Below are 13,717 nucleotides of genomic sequence, written 5' to 3' on the forward strand. Positions count from 1 at the left end.
TTACTCTTTTAGGGCAGTGGTTGCAAGAACTGCTAGTATTGGGACAATATAGTTTATTTCTTGAGGCATTGAGCCATAGTGTACAAACAGGGAATTCGTGTACAACCAGAATACTAGTAGCTCAGGAATATCAGCTTTATAGGGTAGGCAGCAGTGCTGAAGCCACTTAGTCACAGTCAAAAGAGTTTCATCTGCTAGAGTAGATTGCCAGATTTCTACTGAATCCAGTGAGTAGAAGTCCATGTCCTCATGAATGATACGAGAAACCTTTTGGTTATCAAAATGGTCTATCGCATCAAGTTGGCTGTCAAGTCCTCGTAGTAACTTAGCCAGCCCATTCGCATTACCATGCTTTGATGGTGGCTTATATTTAATTTCATACTGAAATCTTATGGGAGTTAAAGCCCATTGTTGCAGTTGCTGTGCTGTTAAGGTTGAAACAGTTTTCTCAAGAGAAAATATGCTAGGAAATGGCTTGTGTTCGATAAAATACATGAAATGCCTTTCATAGAGAAAAGTTGATGTCCTATAGTGATGCTTTATATACTTAGTGCGCCGTATATGCCTTAGTATATATATTTGCCTTGTATACTTGTATACTTATATACTTAGTGATGTCCTGTATAATTGTTAGTTTGAATATTCGGTTGACAAAATTGATAGAGTTTTGAATGCATTCTTTTTTGCTGATGTGAGAATTTTAGGTGTACAAGCCCAAAGAGTTTTTTCATCAGATGTTTGCTGTGACAAGATCGCACCTATGTCATAGAAATAGGCATCTGTGCAAGAATGAGAGTTTTTGAGCTATTTTAGTTCGATAAATAGTTGGCGTTTGTAAACACTTATTTCAATAGGGCCAAAAGTTTTTGACAGTCTTCTGTCAACTCAAACTTTACATTATTCTTGAGTAAGTTGTAACACAGTGCTGCAATTTTAGCCATGCTAGAAATGAACAGACCCGAATAGGTAATTTTTTCAAAAAATGCTTAAAGCTGAAAGACATTTTTAGGGCTTATGAAATTTTTCAGTGTAGCACTACAATTTTCTGACAGGTGTTCACCATCGTTGTTTTTGAGGTGGTCTAAATATTTCACTGAATCCTTGAAAATCTTACATTTTTCAAACCTGACACAGAAACTATGACCCTGGAGCTTAACAAGGAGTTTTTGAAATCGTCCGTTTGCTCTTTTCCTGTGACCAGTGGCAATTACATCATCAAGGTATGCCGCAATTCCAGGCAGAGCAAGCCTAAGGGAGACTACGCAACGCTGAAACTGGGTTGGGATGCCGCCTCAAAACACATCCTGTTATAAATGTATAGACCAATTGGAGTATTGATTACACTTCAATTTTACAGCCTCATCTAGTTTTAACTATAAATATATATCAGCCAAATCGAGCTTAAACAAACACATTTGACTATGCTGCTTCTCAGTCAGTTCATCTTTGCTCTAGGCAGGAGTTTGTCAATTGATTTGGTTTGAATAAGCCATTTGTCATCTCTGCAGGTTTGCACTTTTCATTCAATGAAATTAATTCTCTAGCACTCTTTTTGCCACTAAAGGATTTAGCTTCTTTTTGGTTGCCTCACAAAAATGCATGGTATATCATGTGGCTTAGAAAAGCATTGATGAGCATCGAGTTAAAGGTGAACAACAACCTTCAGAGATTTGGAACGCCCTATACCCAATTTTGAATACATGAGTGTACTATTTCAACAATTCTTTTCTCTAGAACACAACTAATTTTTGTGTACTAAATGGAATAGCAGTAGCATCATCAGATAACCTTGAATGATTGAAAGCAGCAAAGACCCTAATTTGATAGCCTAGTAGCATCACTCTAACCAAGACCAAATAAATTGGAGTCTTTATCAGAGTCTACTATCAGCAGTCTAAGGTTGAACCTAGCAGTGTCATTAATTTGAACAGTAACATAACATTCACTTTTGACCTAATATAGTAAGTAAACCATTTACAGTAGTGCTAATTTTATTCTGTTTTTCTTTACTCTCTTATATTGCATTAGCTCTATCATAAATGTGGTATACTCCTGGCCTTTTTTGCTACTAAATTAACAGAGCTTTACTGGCTGCTTGTCAGAACTACAATTCTTAGATTGGCATTCTAAACTAAGAAAGCCAAAGCGTAGACCATGGTACAAAGCGCCACTTGGTAAACTAAGAAAATAGTTTCCTGTCATGCCTGTAGAATATTTTATATAGTACACTTAACAACTTTTTACATTTGTGTAGAGATGGAACGAGACAGGTTTTTTAAGTTCGAGACGAGACTCGAGACACTGTCTTGTAAAAATTCGAGACTCAAGACAGTAAAACAATGAGCATTTGGTGATGATTTCACTACACAAGTACTAGCTACTTGGTATATATAAAATTAATAAAACTATTTTTAAATTGAATTTTCACCTGGTGTAAACGATTTAAATACAACAATTTAATAGTGATATGCATGTAGTTTTTGTAAACAAAAGTGACACAAACAGCTCTAAAATACCGAAGTTATATATTCTAAGAATTTTGAGCTTGATTGATCATAATTATTATAAACATATTGCTTTTTACATGTATATTTTTACCATCTATTGAATAGTTTTTACTTTTTAATGTATTGTGTAATGAAACCGATAGCCGTCGCTCTACAAAGAAATACTGCAACTAAAAGAACACACGATAACACTTTCATTCTTATCGTTTCATTAATGTTAAGTTTTGTTTGTGTATTAACTGTAGTATGTGAATTATATTTAAATTGTACTCATGAAATTATATTAATTACTGTATACATGTATATTCTTATATTGAGCTAACAAAACGTCATTGTTAACCGAACACGGACTATGGTCGACATGGCCTTTCGTTCGTTTCTCCGTGTCCTGCAGGTTTTACCCGCGATTGGTAGTATATACGTAAAAAATGCCCGAATTTTATGAAGGGCAGTTGGTGTTTAGACACGATACGATAAAATACAGACATTTTACCCGCAAAAGTCATATTTATTAAATTGGATTATCCGAAGAGTAATTAGATACGACCCGGTATCTGTTTTAAGGACACAGAACCCAACTAAAATATAACAGGGCCGTTGTCCGGACTACATCACTAGACTCAGTGGCCAACATAATCAATAGCAACAGGTAGTAACGGACCGGGTATAACTTTAAAGGCAGTTGCCCGTAATCCATTACAATATATGTAGTTGTTGCTACCGCAAGAAGCCATGTTTTAACAACCGTGCGCAGGCGCTTTAGTTATATTTCCTGTCTCGAGTTTGGCAATAGTTAAGTTGAGACGAGACCGATACGAGACGAGACAGGTCGATACTCGAGACGTCTCGTGTCTCGTTCCATCTCTACTAACTAGTGTACGTTGTGCTTAACGTAATTCAAAGCGTCAAGCCTGAGTCTATATAATGGCAAAGTGAGAAGCAGTAGACCTCACATACACAATTGTAGAGATGGAACGAGACACGAAACGTCTCGAGTATCGACCTGTCTCGTATCGGTCTCGTCTTGACTTAACTATTGCCAAACTCGAGACAGGAAATATAACTAAAGCGCCTGCACACGGTTGTTAAAACATGGCTTCTTGCGGTAGCAACAACTCCATATATTGTAATGGATTACGGGCAACTGCCTTTAAAGTTATACCCGGTCCGTTACTACCTGTTGCTATTGATTATGTTGGCCACTGAGTCTAATGATGTAGTCCGGACAACGGCCCTGTTATATTTTAGTTCGGTTCTGTGTCCTTAAAACAGATACCGGGTCGTATCTAATTACTCTTCGGATAATCCAATTTAATAAATAAGACTTTTGCGGGTAAAATGTCTGTATTTTATCGTATCGTGTCTAAACACCAACTGCCCTTCATAAAATTCGGGCATCTTTTACGTATATACTACCAATCGCGGGTAAAACCTGCAGGACACGGAGAAACGAACGAAAGGCCGTGTCGACCATAGTCCGTGTTCGGTTAACAATGACGTTTTGTTAGCTCAATATAAGAATATACATGTATACAGTAATTAATATAATTTCATGAGTACAATTTAAATATAATTCACATACTACAGTTAATACACAAACAAAACTTAACATTAATGAAACGATAAGAATGAAAGTGTTATCGTGTGTTCTTTTAGTTGCGGTATTTCTTTGTAGAGCGACGGCTATCGGTTTCATTACACAATACATTAAAGAGTAAGAACTATTCAATAGATGGTAAAAATATACATGTAAAAAGCAATATGTTTATAATAATTATGATCAATCAAGCTCAAAATTCTTAGAATATATAACTTCGGTATTTTAGAGCTGTTTGTGTCACTTTTGTTTACAAAAACTACATGCATATGACTATTAAAATGTTGTATTTAAATCGTTTACACCAGGTGAAAATTCAATTTAAAAATAGTTTTATTAATTTTATATATACCAAGTAGCTAGTTCTTGTGTGGTGAAATCATCACCAAATGCTCATTATTTTACTGTCTCGAGTCTCGAATTTTTACAAGACAGTGTCTCGAGTCTCGTCTCGAACTTAAAAAACCTGTCTCGTTCCACCTCTAGTAGTTAGTGTTTTTATGCATACGTTGAGTTGAGCTGATTGTTCTGTGCTCTTGTTCTTTTGCAATACAAACTGGGAATTATCACTCATTTTGATCTTGCTTCATTCTACAAACTATTTTGGCAACATGGCATTAGCAAAGGGTATTTGGTTTTTTGAGATAGAGAAGAGCTATGAGGATCAAAAGACTAGCAGTGAGTTTTATGTGTGACTAAAAAAATTGGAGTTTGTTACAAAGCTTTAGGGGGTCACTAACTTGCCAAAGTTTCTTCTATTGTTTTTTGAGTCAGCTTTTGCAGTTTACCAGCAATTGAGTGCTCAAGGGAATGATGATTTAGAAAGTTCAAAAGTGAAGTTGTGCACGGCCTTTAACATTGATCTTTTATATCATGCGAACAACTCAAAATTAGAGTATTGTTAGAAAATGAACCAAATAACGTTTATTTAGCTGAAATCAGAAGGCCAAATGCTCTGAAGGGTCAAATGATTAATGGGTAACCTGTGATAAGGGGAAAATTTATGTCTGGTCTGCCAGCTGATGTTGCAATGCAGCTCAAATCTACTGTCAATGTTGATAAACTTGAGCTAGCTGAGTGGGTCAGTAAAGCGCGTGCATGCTTGCGTTTAGGGAAGGCAATGACACTTTGGCGTGTGTAGGTGCTATTCAGGTAAAGTCTCTTCAATGTTTTGTGTGTTCAAAATATGGTCATGCTGCTCTTGATTGTAGTAATAACAAACAGACAGATAGGTCTGTTTGTATTCAAAGTCGGTGAGTCAGACAATGTTTTGATGTAATTCTCTTGATTATTTGGCTAATAAGTGTCCAAACAAAGCAGGAAATGGCAACGGGAAGGTATATGCATCAGATAAATGCCCTCAACACAACAGGCACAGTTACCCTTAACAAACATTTATGTCAATAGTGTTCCCTGTCGCTCTTTCTGTTTGATACAGGTTACCAGCTCAGAGTAGTAAAATCAAAAATAGCTATGCCTTAAGGGCTAATCATAACTTTGTGCCACATACTGTAATAATGTTGAATGGTATAGCTAATGTTTGTGAATGTGAAGTTGATCTGTTCATGCAGACAAGGAGTGGCTCTGTAAAGTTGCGCTGCTTTGTGTCACCATCATTGGTTTGTGAATTCTAAGCTATCATAGGTATGGAAGCAGTGAAAGGCTTAGGAGGTGTCTCTATGAGTCAATTAGGTATTCCTTATTTTAGAAGTTTAAATCAAAGTGTGAAAATTTCATTTGTCATGTCTGCTTGCGTATCTTCGAGTCTAAATTTGAAATTTGATAGTAATGATTCCAATGCATGTTTTGATGGCAAGCATTAAAAAGTTGTTTGGAAGTGGAAAAGAGGGGAGCCTGTTCTGGCAAACCAGTGTGGCGAGTATGAGATTAGCATCAAGTATAAGCCAGAATATGAGAAGGAGGTTGAGTCATGGATTGAGTATGGCTGGTTAGTTGAGTATGACAAGTCAGTACATGAGGAGGTTATAGAGGAGTTATACCCATGATGGCTGCTTTACAGCCAAATACGGAGAGGAAAGAGCCTGTGTTAGACTATGGAAAGGAGTTGACTTGGCACATTAATAGCAATCCAGGAGCAGATGTAGCTGTTTGTCAGAAAATGCTTCATGACTGGCAAGACTCAGTTCAAACAGTCATATGATCAATCTAAAGAAGGCGTATTTGCAGCTGTACGTTAATGATAAGTTCCTTAAGTTCCAGGCAGTTCGACATAGCGGCAAGCTTTATGTAATGACAAGATTGGGTTTTGGCCAAAATGTAGCTCCAAAGCTCGTGTCAAAGATACTCAAAAAATGTTGTCAACAGATCTCAAGGTTGCAGAGGGCACAGACTATTGTGTAGATAAAAATTATGTAGATGTTGAAAATCATCCGTTAAGTTATGGGTTAGTGACAAAGAAACTTGAGAAAATCAGGGAGTCTGAGTGCTTGGTCTTTTTGGGGAAAAAATCAGAATGATTTAATGGTATGGGGTCGTCACAATAATATTGATGATATCGACTTGGTTCTGACAAAGTGTGAGTTGTTTTCTGTCTGTATTCTTATAAAGTATTATTCAGTAGGTGGATGGCTGGGAGTAGCTTGTAGATTCATGAAAAAGCAGACTAGTTTGAGATTGGGATTACCACATTCTTGATTGTGGCAAAACTACATGTATGTTGTTTGAAACTAAAGCATTACAGAAAAAGAGAGATCTCATAAGGGGGGGGGGTCTGTGCTTGATAAGAAAGAAGGTCTTGTATGGAGTAATGCAAGCAATCTTGCTGTTGGTGTAGCAGTAGAGATTGAAGGTTAAACTGTTGAGGAAGGTTGTTGGTAAAGAAAGGAGGAATCACATAAACGCTGAAAAACTTGAGGCTATAGGTAAAGCTTGAAGTTGTGGTAATAAGTAGAATGTGCTACACTACACAATGTCACTAACTAGAACTAACATAATACAATGCATTAAAAATGCTTACTTACAAAAGCAAAACAATACAGAGTAAAAAATTGCAACGGATTATAAAATATCGATATGCATATATGTTGGATATACTCTATACTGGCTAAATGCCCGGGCGTTGCATGAATAATAAAAAACTTGTTGCACAAAAAATTTCTTTTCTATCAACATATAGGACATCAACCATTCTAAATTTTAGACAAAACTGTTTGTTTATTGTATGTACTGGTTTCATTTTTGTATAATCTGTTTATTTCTTTGTAATTCATACTGTACAGGCTGCAATGCCTACTACCGCTCCATACTGATTGCAACAGTCTTGCTGCCCATGTGTGTTTAAGCATTTTTCTTTTGGTCAACAATTTTAGCATAACGCCAGCTGAAATGTTCAGTTGGCGCGATAGAGTGTTAAGCGTGATGTAATGAAAGATTGGCATGTGTAATGAGTGTGTACACAATTTATCCCACAGTATAGCTATTGAACAGTTTAGTGTATCGGATAAATGTCTGTCTGCAGAACTGGAGGTTGTGAATTTAAATCCAGTGCACAGCAGATTATTCCTTCCTAAAACTTTGTGGCTAAGACTGGACACACAGACAGACAAAAAATAAACAAAATACAATCCTTGAGATTTATATATTTATATATAGTCAAAATATGTAGTCAAATTTTAAAAAAAAGTTTTTAGTGTCTGTTAAATAAAACTTAGCAAAAAGTTATGTTGATTTTTTGCCAAGAATAAAAGCAGACGTTAAATTGATCTACATTTCAAAATTAAAATTAGTCCTTTTTGGGTAATGTTAAGTTTTTTATGATGTATTTTGCAAATAGTTATTAAACGGCGCTAAAGCAATTTCCATTTGTTTGAGAATTTGTTTATTAACTTATTTCTATAGCGATTTTATTTTAAACTATCGATAACTCCTTATAGTGAAGTTTACAGTGTGCAAGTCAAATTTTATTACGAGTGTCAGACACATGAAACTAATGTCAGATTAGGAAGTCATGTTATAATTTTACTTTTTGGTCACATTTGAATTTATAACTTAATCAGCTCAACCACTTTGACATAATCACTGTTACTCCTTAATTTTTAATTTTTTGAACAGAAAAACAAAACATGCAAAAAAGTGAGAAATCAAACCTCCGTTGTAGTTTGCTCTAATTTGCTCTAAAGATTGTAGTAGTAATTCCAATGCATGATCTCTTATCTATTTATCATCTCATACGCTTTTCACTATTAAAAAAATCTTATTTGTAGTCATCAGCAAGCAAGCAGTTTTTGACCAATCTAGCTAATAAAGTTTTTAATAATAGTTCAGACCTTGAGGTCTTTTGAGATCAATTTTGGGTGATGAGTATTTGGAACATGTAATAGCTAAGCTGCAGATATACATAGAAACCAATTGTTTGGGTGATTTTATGTACATATGATGTCACATCATATTTGCACATATATGATGACTACAAAAAAAGACCAAATAAGCAAAATATATGTGAGTTGACTAGAAAATTAAACACGTTGTTCAAAAAAAATATAATTTATTTATTTTAATTTGTTTTATTTAATTATAATTTTTTAAATATAGCAAGAGTTTGAATAAAGAAGGGAGACAGAGTGCATGAGTAAATAGTCTTTGCTGAAGTAGTTTGATAGAGAAACTTTGTACTTGGGTCAATCATTTCATTTGTAGGTTCATTAATTTCTTGACCAGTTCCTATTTTAAATAACTGAAATGCAACATTTATGTTTATATGGCATTTCACAGGAATTTATGTTCAGCGTATTATTAAAGCATGAAACAGATTCTGTGAGAGTTTTGATAAAATAATTCAATGATGTTGAGAACCTAGCTAAGAGTGTACCACACAACAGTCAACAGCACAATAAGTTCTTAAAAAGTCACTCACAGCAAAATTTTAAAGATTTCATTAAATGACATAAATACATTTCAACTATTCGAGATTTTGTTGTTGTTTTTGATAAAAATTGATTACAGTTAAAAACTGAGAAAAAAGTTATTTTTAGAAAAATGACATCAATAGTCAAACTTCCTATTTGTCTGACTTGTTATGACATCAATTACTGCATTCAAATTGCAGGGTTATGAGTCCTTTTGTTTTGTATTTGCCAGTGAATTTTAGAACATAATAATAATATAATAATATAGCTTTAAGTATTGCCTCAGATAAATAATACAAATGATTTAAAGATGCTGTATGCTGATGAGACCATATATTTGGCATCTATAAAAATATGTACAACTATTGACATCCTTTTTGGGAAAATCTGGAAATGTCTTTTCTTGCTGTGCATTTTAACTGCAATGTTGTTGAACAAAGCGCATTTTGTCGATATTAATTTTGAGACATACTGGCAGTCAACCAGTATTAATAGCAGCAAACTTGAGTGCAAAGAATTATGAAATCTTTTTGCAAAAACAAAGATTTTAATAATAGAGCTAGAAATAGGCTTCCCCTTAACAAATAAAGTATTTTTCTACACCAAAGATTACGTTTAAAAACATGAAATAGATGTGGAATGTTCATGTTCGATAAAACTAATAGTGGTATTTTTTTATAACAGTAGTTATAGCTTTACGTCTGGTTAAAGCTGAACCATCATTTATTAGGAAACGAAAAAGTACTTTAAACTGAAATTTTATGGTTTATCTATTTGCTACGTTAAATTTGTGTTGCTTCACTGAATGGCTAATTGAACTTTAATTGGAAGTTTATTCTAACCATGGGTTTCAAAAGAGGATTTTTCTTGCTTTTTCAAATCCAAGTTACACAAAGAATACAGCTGAATGCTTTTAAGACTCCTGGACTTTATTTAAATCAAAAAGTATTTTCAAGTAGCTGGAGTGAGCTAGAAGAAAAATAGAGAAAAAAAGACAGAAGAGACAAATAATGTTCGAAAACTACAATATACACATAGGTAAGGTAGAACCATAGTTGAAAACACTAACATAAGTGTTAGTAAAAAAGAAACAGAGTGTAAAAAAGGATTAACTTTTTAAAAACAGTTTATCCAAAAGAATTTTCACTTAGGTTGACTCGTTTACATATGGTTTGATAAGCTCAGTACATTTTGGTTTGCTCAGTAACAAGTTGGAATTTGGGAATGGCAACTATGAACACTAATGTTTATGTGAAGTGTATGTTAAAAACATCATTGTTCTATATTTTCTTAAACACATAGAATGATATGTACTTGTGGATTGCGTTAAAAGATCTATTGATGTTGCGGACTAAACTAAAAGTACTCATACCAAAAGAAGTTGTTTACTAGATTTTTTAGAAAAGCATAATTTCATATATTTTACTGTCTGTTAAAGTTTTGTGTATTTTTCTAGTTATAGTTGCGCCTCTTATGTCAAACAAGGTTTTTGTCTATAACTCTGTACAACTACCATCAGGTATCGCAGGTTTTTCTAATGTTATTACAAACTACCATAATAGCTTTAAGTATAAACTTAATTTATATTTTTATATTACTGTAGATCCAAAGCACTTGATATTATCTCATATCTTTATTAGCTTGAATAATGCAATAAAGTAATTTTTCTTATATATGTATTAGTTTTCTAAGCTTTTATAAATGCGGTTTTTAATTGATGCAAAAATGTTAATCATTTGTGTGTTTCCTACTCTTTGTAGATGAATCACTAAAATTACTTTTCAAACAACAAGTAATAATTGGCTATGAGCTAGTTAAGTTTTCAACTACATGTAAGCTGCTGTATATCATATAACATTTTATGGTAAAATGAAATTGTAAAGTTCATTAAAAAATTGTGACGCAAGAAGACTTACCAAAAAAGCTCTACTTTTAGGATTGGAGATTGGGGCATGTAAACAACACCCTATAGCATGCGTGTGCAATGAAGCGGAAAAAATAAACTGTTTGTAGTACTTTACCTATCAATATTAATTTAGGATATACATTGTAAACAGCAGACGGGTGTAGACTGCACACTGGTCAACATGGAGTTAAACAAGATTTTAACGATTGCCTTGCTAACAATTATGACACTCCTGATAACTTACCTGATGTTCAAGTGGCTGAAGGTGAGAAACTTTAATTTAGCACAATTTACATGATTTTTGTAGCCTGCAGTCACTTAAAATGTGAGGATGTATTGATTTGAGCTAAAGCTATGAATGCTTTATGGTTTGATGATTTTTCATATCAAATAATGTAAGATGTTAAAAAACTGTGGTTTGTGCAGCTAGACGTGTAAACTGAGTTAGAAACTTGTAAAAGTTAATTGCAATTGTTGATAGCCGTAACAAGAAGAAAGTCACTAGTATAGTAAATGCCTAGTAGTCTATCAAAGAGAACAGTACTTATGTACTGCCTGAATTAAACGACATTTCTTTCTTACGTTTTTTAAAATAAGATCCGTCTTGCCATCTGTTCAGTATTAAATTTTGTACACTTTTATTACTTCTTAGTTTTTAGCATTCTTCTATTTGCATTATTTTAGAATTTTCAGAACCTGATTTAATTACTGTACTAATATTTTTTGGAATTGTCGAATTTTTGTTGCTTTAATAGTTTAAAATTCTTCATCAAGTTTTAATTTAAAGCACTGCCAATAGTTCTAAAACGTGACTCTCTGAAAGCTGATCCATCTACCAAAACTCTCTGCCATACGTTCATCCTCAATGTAGTTCAAGAGGTTCAGGTTATTTGAGGTGAAGGTTTTGTGTTTTCTTTCAGTATATATCTTATCTATATATATTTCTCAAAGTCCGTGTGTCGGAAATCCGGCAATAGATCTTAAAATCTTGAAAGAAATATTCCGTACCGCAGAGGATTCGATCTCGGACCAAGCCGTTCACAAGTCTTATGCTTAGCCCACTAGACTATGGAAGTCAAATTGCTAGTCTGCCAATATAAGGCATTATATCAGAGCAATACCTAACTGCTTTACGTATGGCGCGGGTCATAGCATAACATTACGAGAAGCTGTTCGTTCACATTAGTTTGTTTCCATCCTTTGGTTATTATTATTATTATTATTATTATCGGTTGTTATTATTGCTATTAATTTATTTTCCAACCATTTTTTCAGATATGTTTTAATAAAATTTCAATTACAAAATACTTCCATATTCAGTTATAGTTTTTATTTTAAATTATTTGGTTAAATACATGTATTCTAAAAGGGTACACATAAGCTAATGCCTTAAAAAAAATAACTTGTAATAATTTACTTGTAGGGTGGTGTGGTAATGACATATGTCTACAAATATTCAAATCTATAAATAAACAGCTCCGAATAAAAGTTAAAATACTTAATGTTGTATGTGTTAAATAAAATTAATTTTTTGTGCAAAAATACATATATATACACATAAAAATCTCGTTTTCCGTCTGTCCGATCATAGGGACAAAGTTTTAGCAAGGAAAAATCCGCTTTGCAGAGGATTTGAATTCCTTACCTCAAGTTTTGGAGGCATCAAGCTTATCGATTAAACTGTGCATTCAACTGAACATAGTGATCAGTAATGGTGAAGATATTCATTACATTATTCACTCATAGCTAAAATATGCATAATGATGTTGCATCACATGTAGCAACTACGGGGTGACCTCCCTAGGTGGAAGCCTGGCATTGCAAGGGTAAGAAAATTAGCTTATAAACAGCTGCAGGTAATTTAGTGTAAAGGTAATTTAGTAGGTAAGGTAATGTAGGTAATGTTTATAAGCTGCTTTTATTACTCATGCAAAGCAGGACATTTAGCTAGTATGCATATATAAACCCAAATAGGTACAAAGTTTTGATGTCAAGCAACTCTTGAATAAATTTTCTGACTAGTTTGTACTATAATAATTCTTAATTGTGGACAGAATCCTTTAAGAAAGATACCAGGACCTTCAGGATTGCCACTGCTGGGGAATGTACTCTCTCTGAATCCTACAAACATCCACAATGATTTCTATGAGATGGCAAAAAAGTATGGCCCCGTGATGAAAGTTCAGATTTTTACAACCTCAATCGTAATACTCAATTCCAAGGAAGCAATTTTGGAATCACAAATCAAAACAGGTTGGTGCAGAGCTGACAAATTAAATATATATGAGCTTGTTCGGTAGTGGTTTAGACATGCAAACAAAAGGTTTGGTTGGAACATCAAATCATAAAATGTTCTCTGAAAATGTGCATGTTTTCAGTCGATGAGGTTTTTTACCACACAACTCAGACATGTCCAGCCAAGATTGCAAAGATACTGTTTGTACAACATGGCTGCTAAAACACAAACTCAGCTTCTTTTTGCTTTATGCTGGTCTTTGAGAGATTGCTCACACCTCAGCTTAAAAAACGTAATTTAATTTGAATATCAAGCTAAATCCATATTCATTATTATGACATGTGGCGCATTACATTGGCTGTGATACTTTATGAATAATGACTGCATTTTCTATTAACAATTTTGGCAGAGTACTAAAGAGATTGATGGCATATATCACAAAAAGCAGGTGAACCTATAAATCATGGTTATGTTTGGTTCCAAATGTAAAAATTATTATTGGCCTCATTTGAAGGCTTGATGGCCTGTGCCCAAAAGCATTTGTGAAATGAGACGGCTAATTTATCAAAGTTGACATGCATGTGGAAGTGCCAACATTTTTGTTGA

General features: G+C 33.9%; 1 protein-coding gene across 1 annotated transcript; it reads right to left on the reverse strand.

The window, feature by feature from the left end:
- LOC137400499 (uncharacterized) lies at positions 1-495 on the reverse strand. The gene has a single exon (XM_068086825.1). It carries the CDS (start codon positions 493-495, stop codon positions 1-3), a length of 495 nt encoding a protein of 164 aa, XP_067942926.1.
- Between the last annotated feature and the right edge of the window lie 13,222 nt (positions 496-13,717).

The sequence above is a fragment of the Watersipora subatra genome, chromosome 7 (genome assembly GCF_963576615.1).
Source record: "Watersipora subatra chromosome 7, tzWatSuba1.1, whole genome shotgun sequence".
In the NCBI taxonomy this organism is placed as follows: Eukaryota; Metazoa; Bryozoa; class Gymnolaemata; order Cheilostomatida; family Watersiporidae; genus Watersipora; species Watersipora subatra.

What these genes read in the sequence shown, in the direction of transcription:
- LOC137400499 (XM_068086825.1), bottom strand. Translation starts at nt 495, where the DNA reads ATGTATTTTATCGAACACAAGCCATTTCCTAGCATATTTTCTCTTGAG.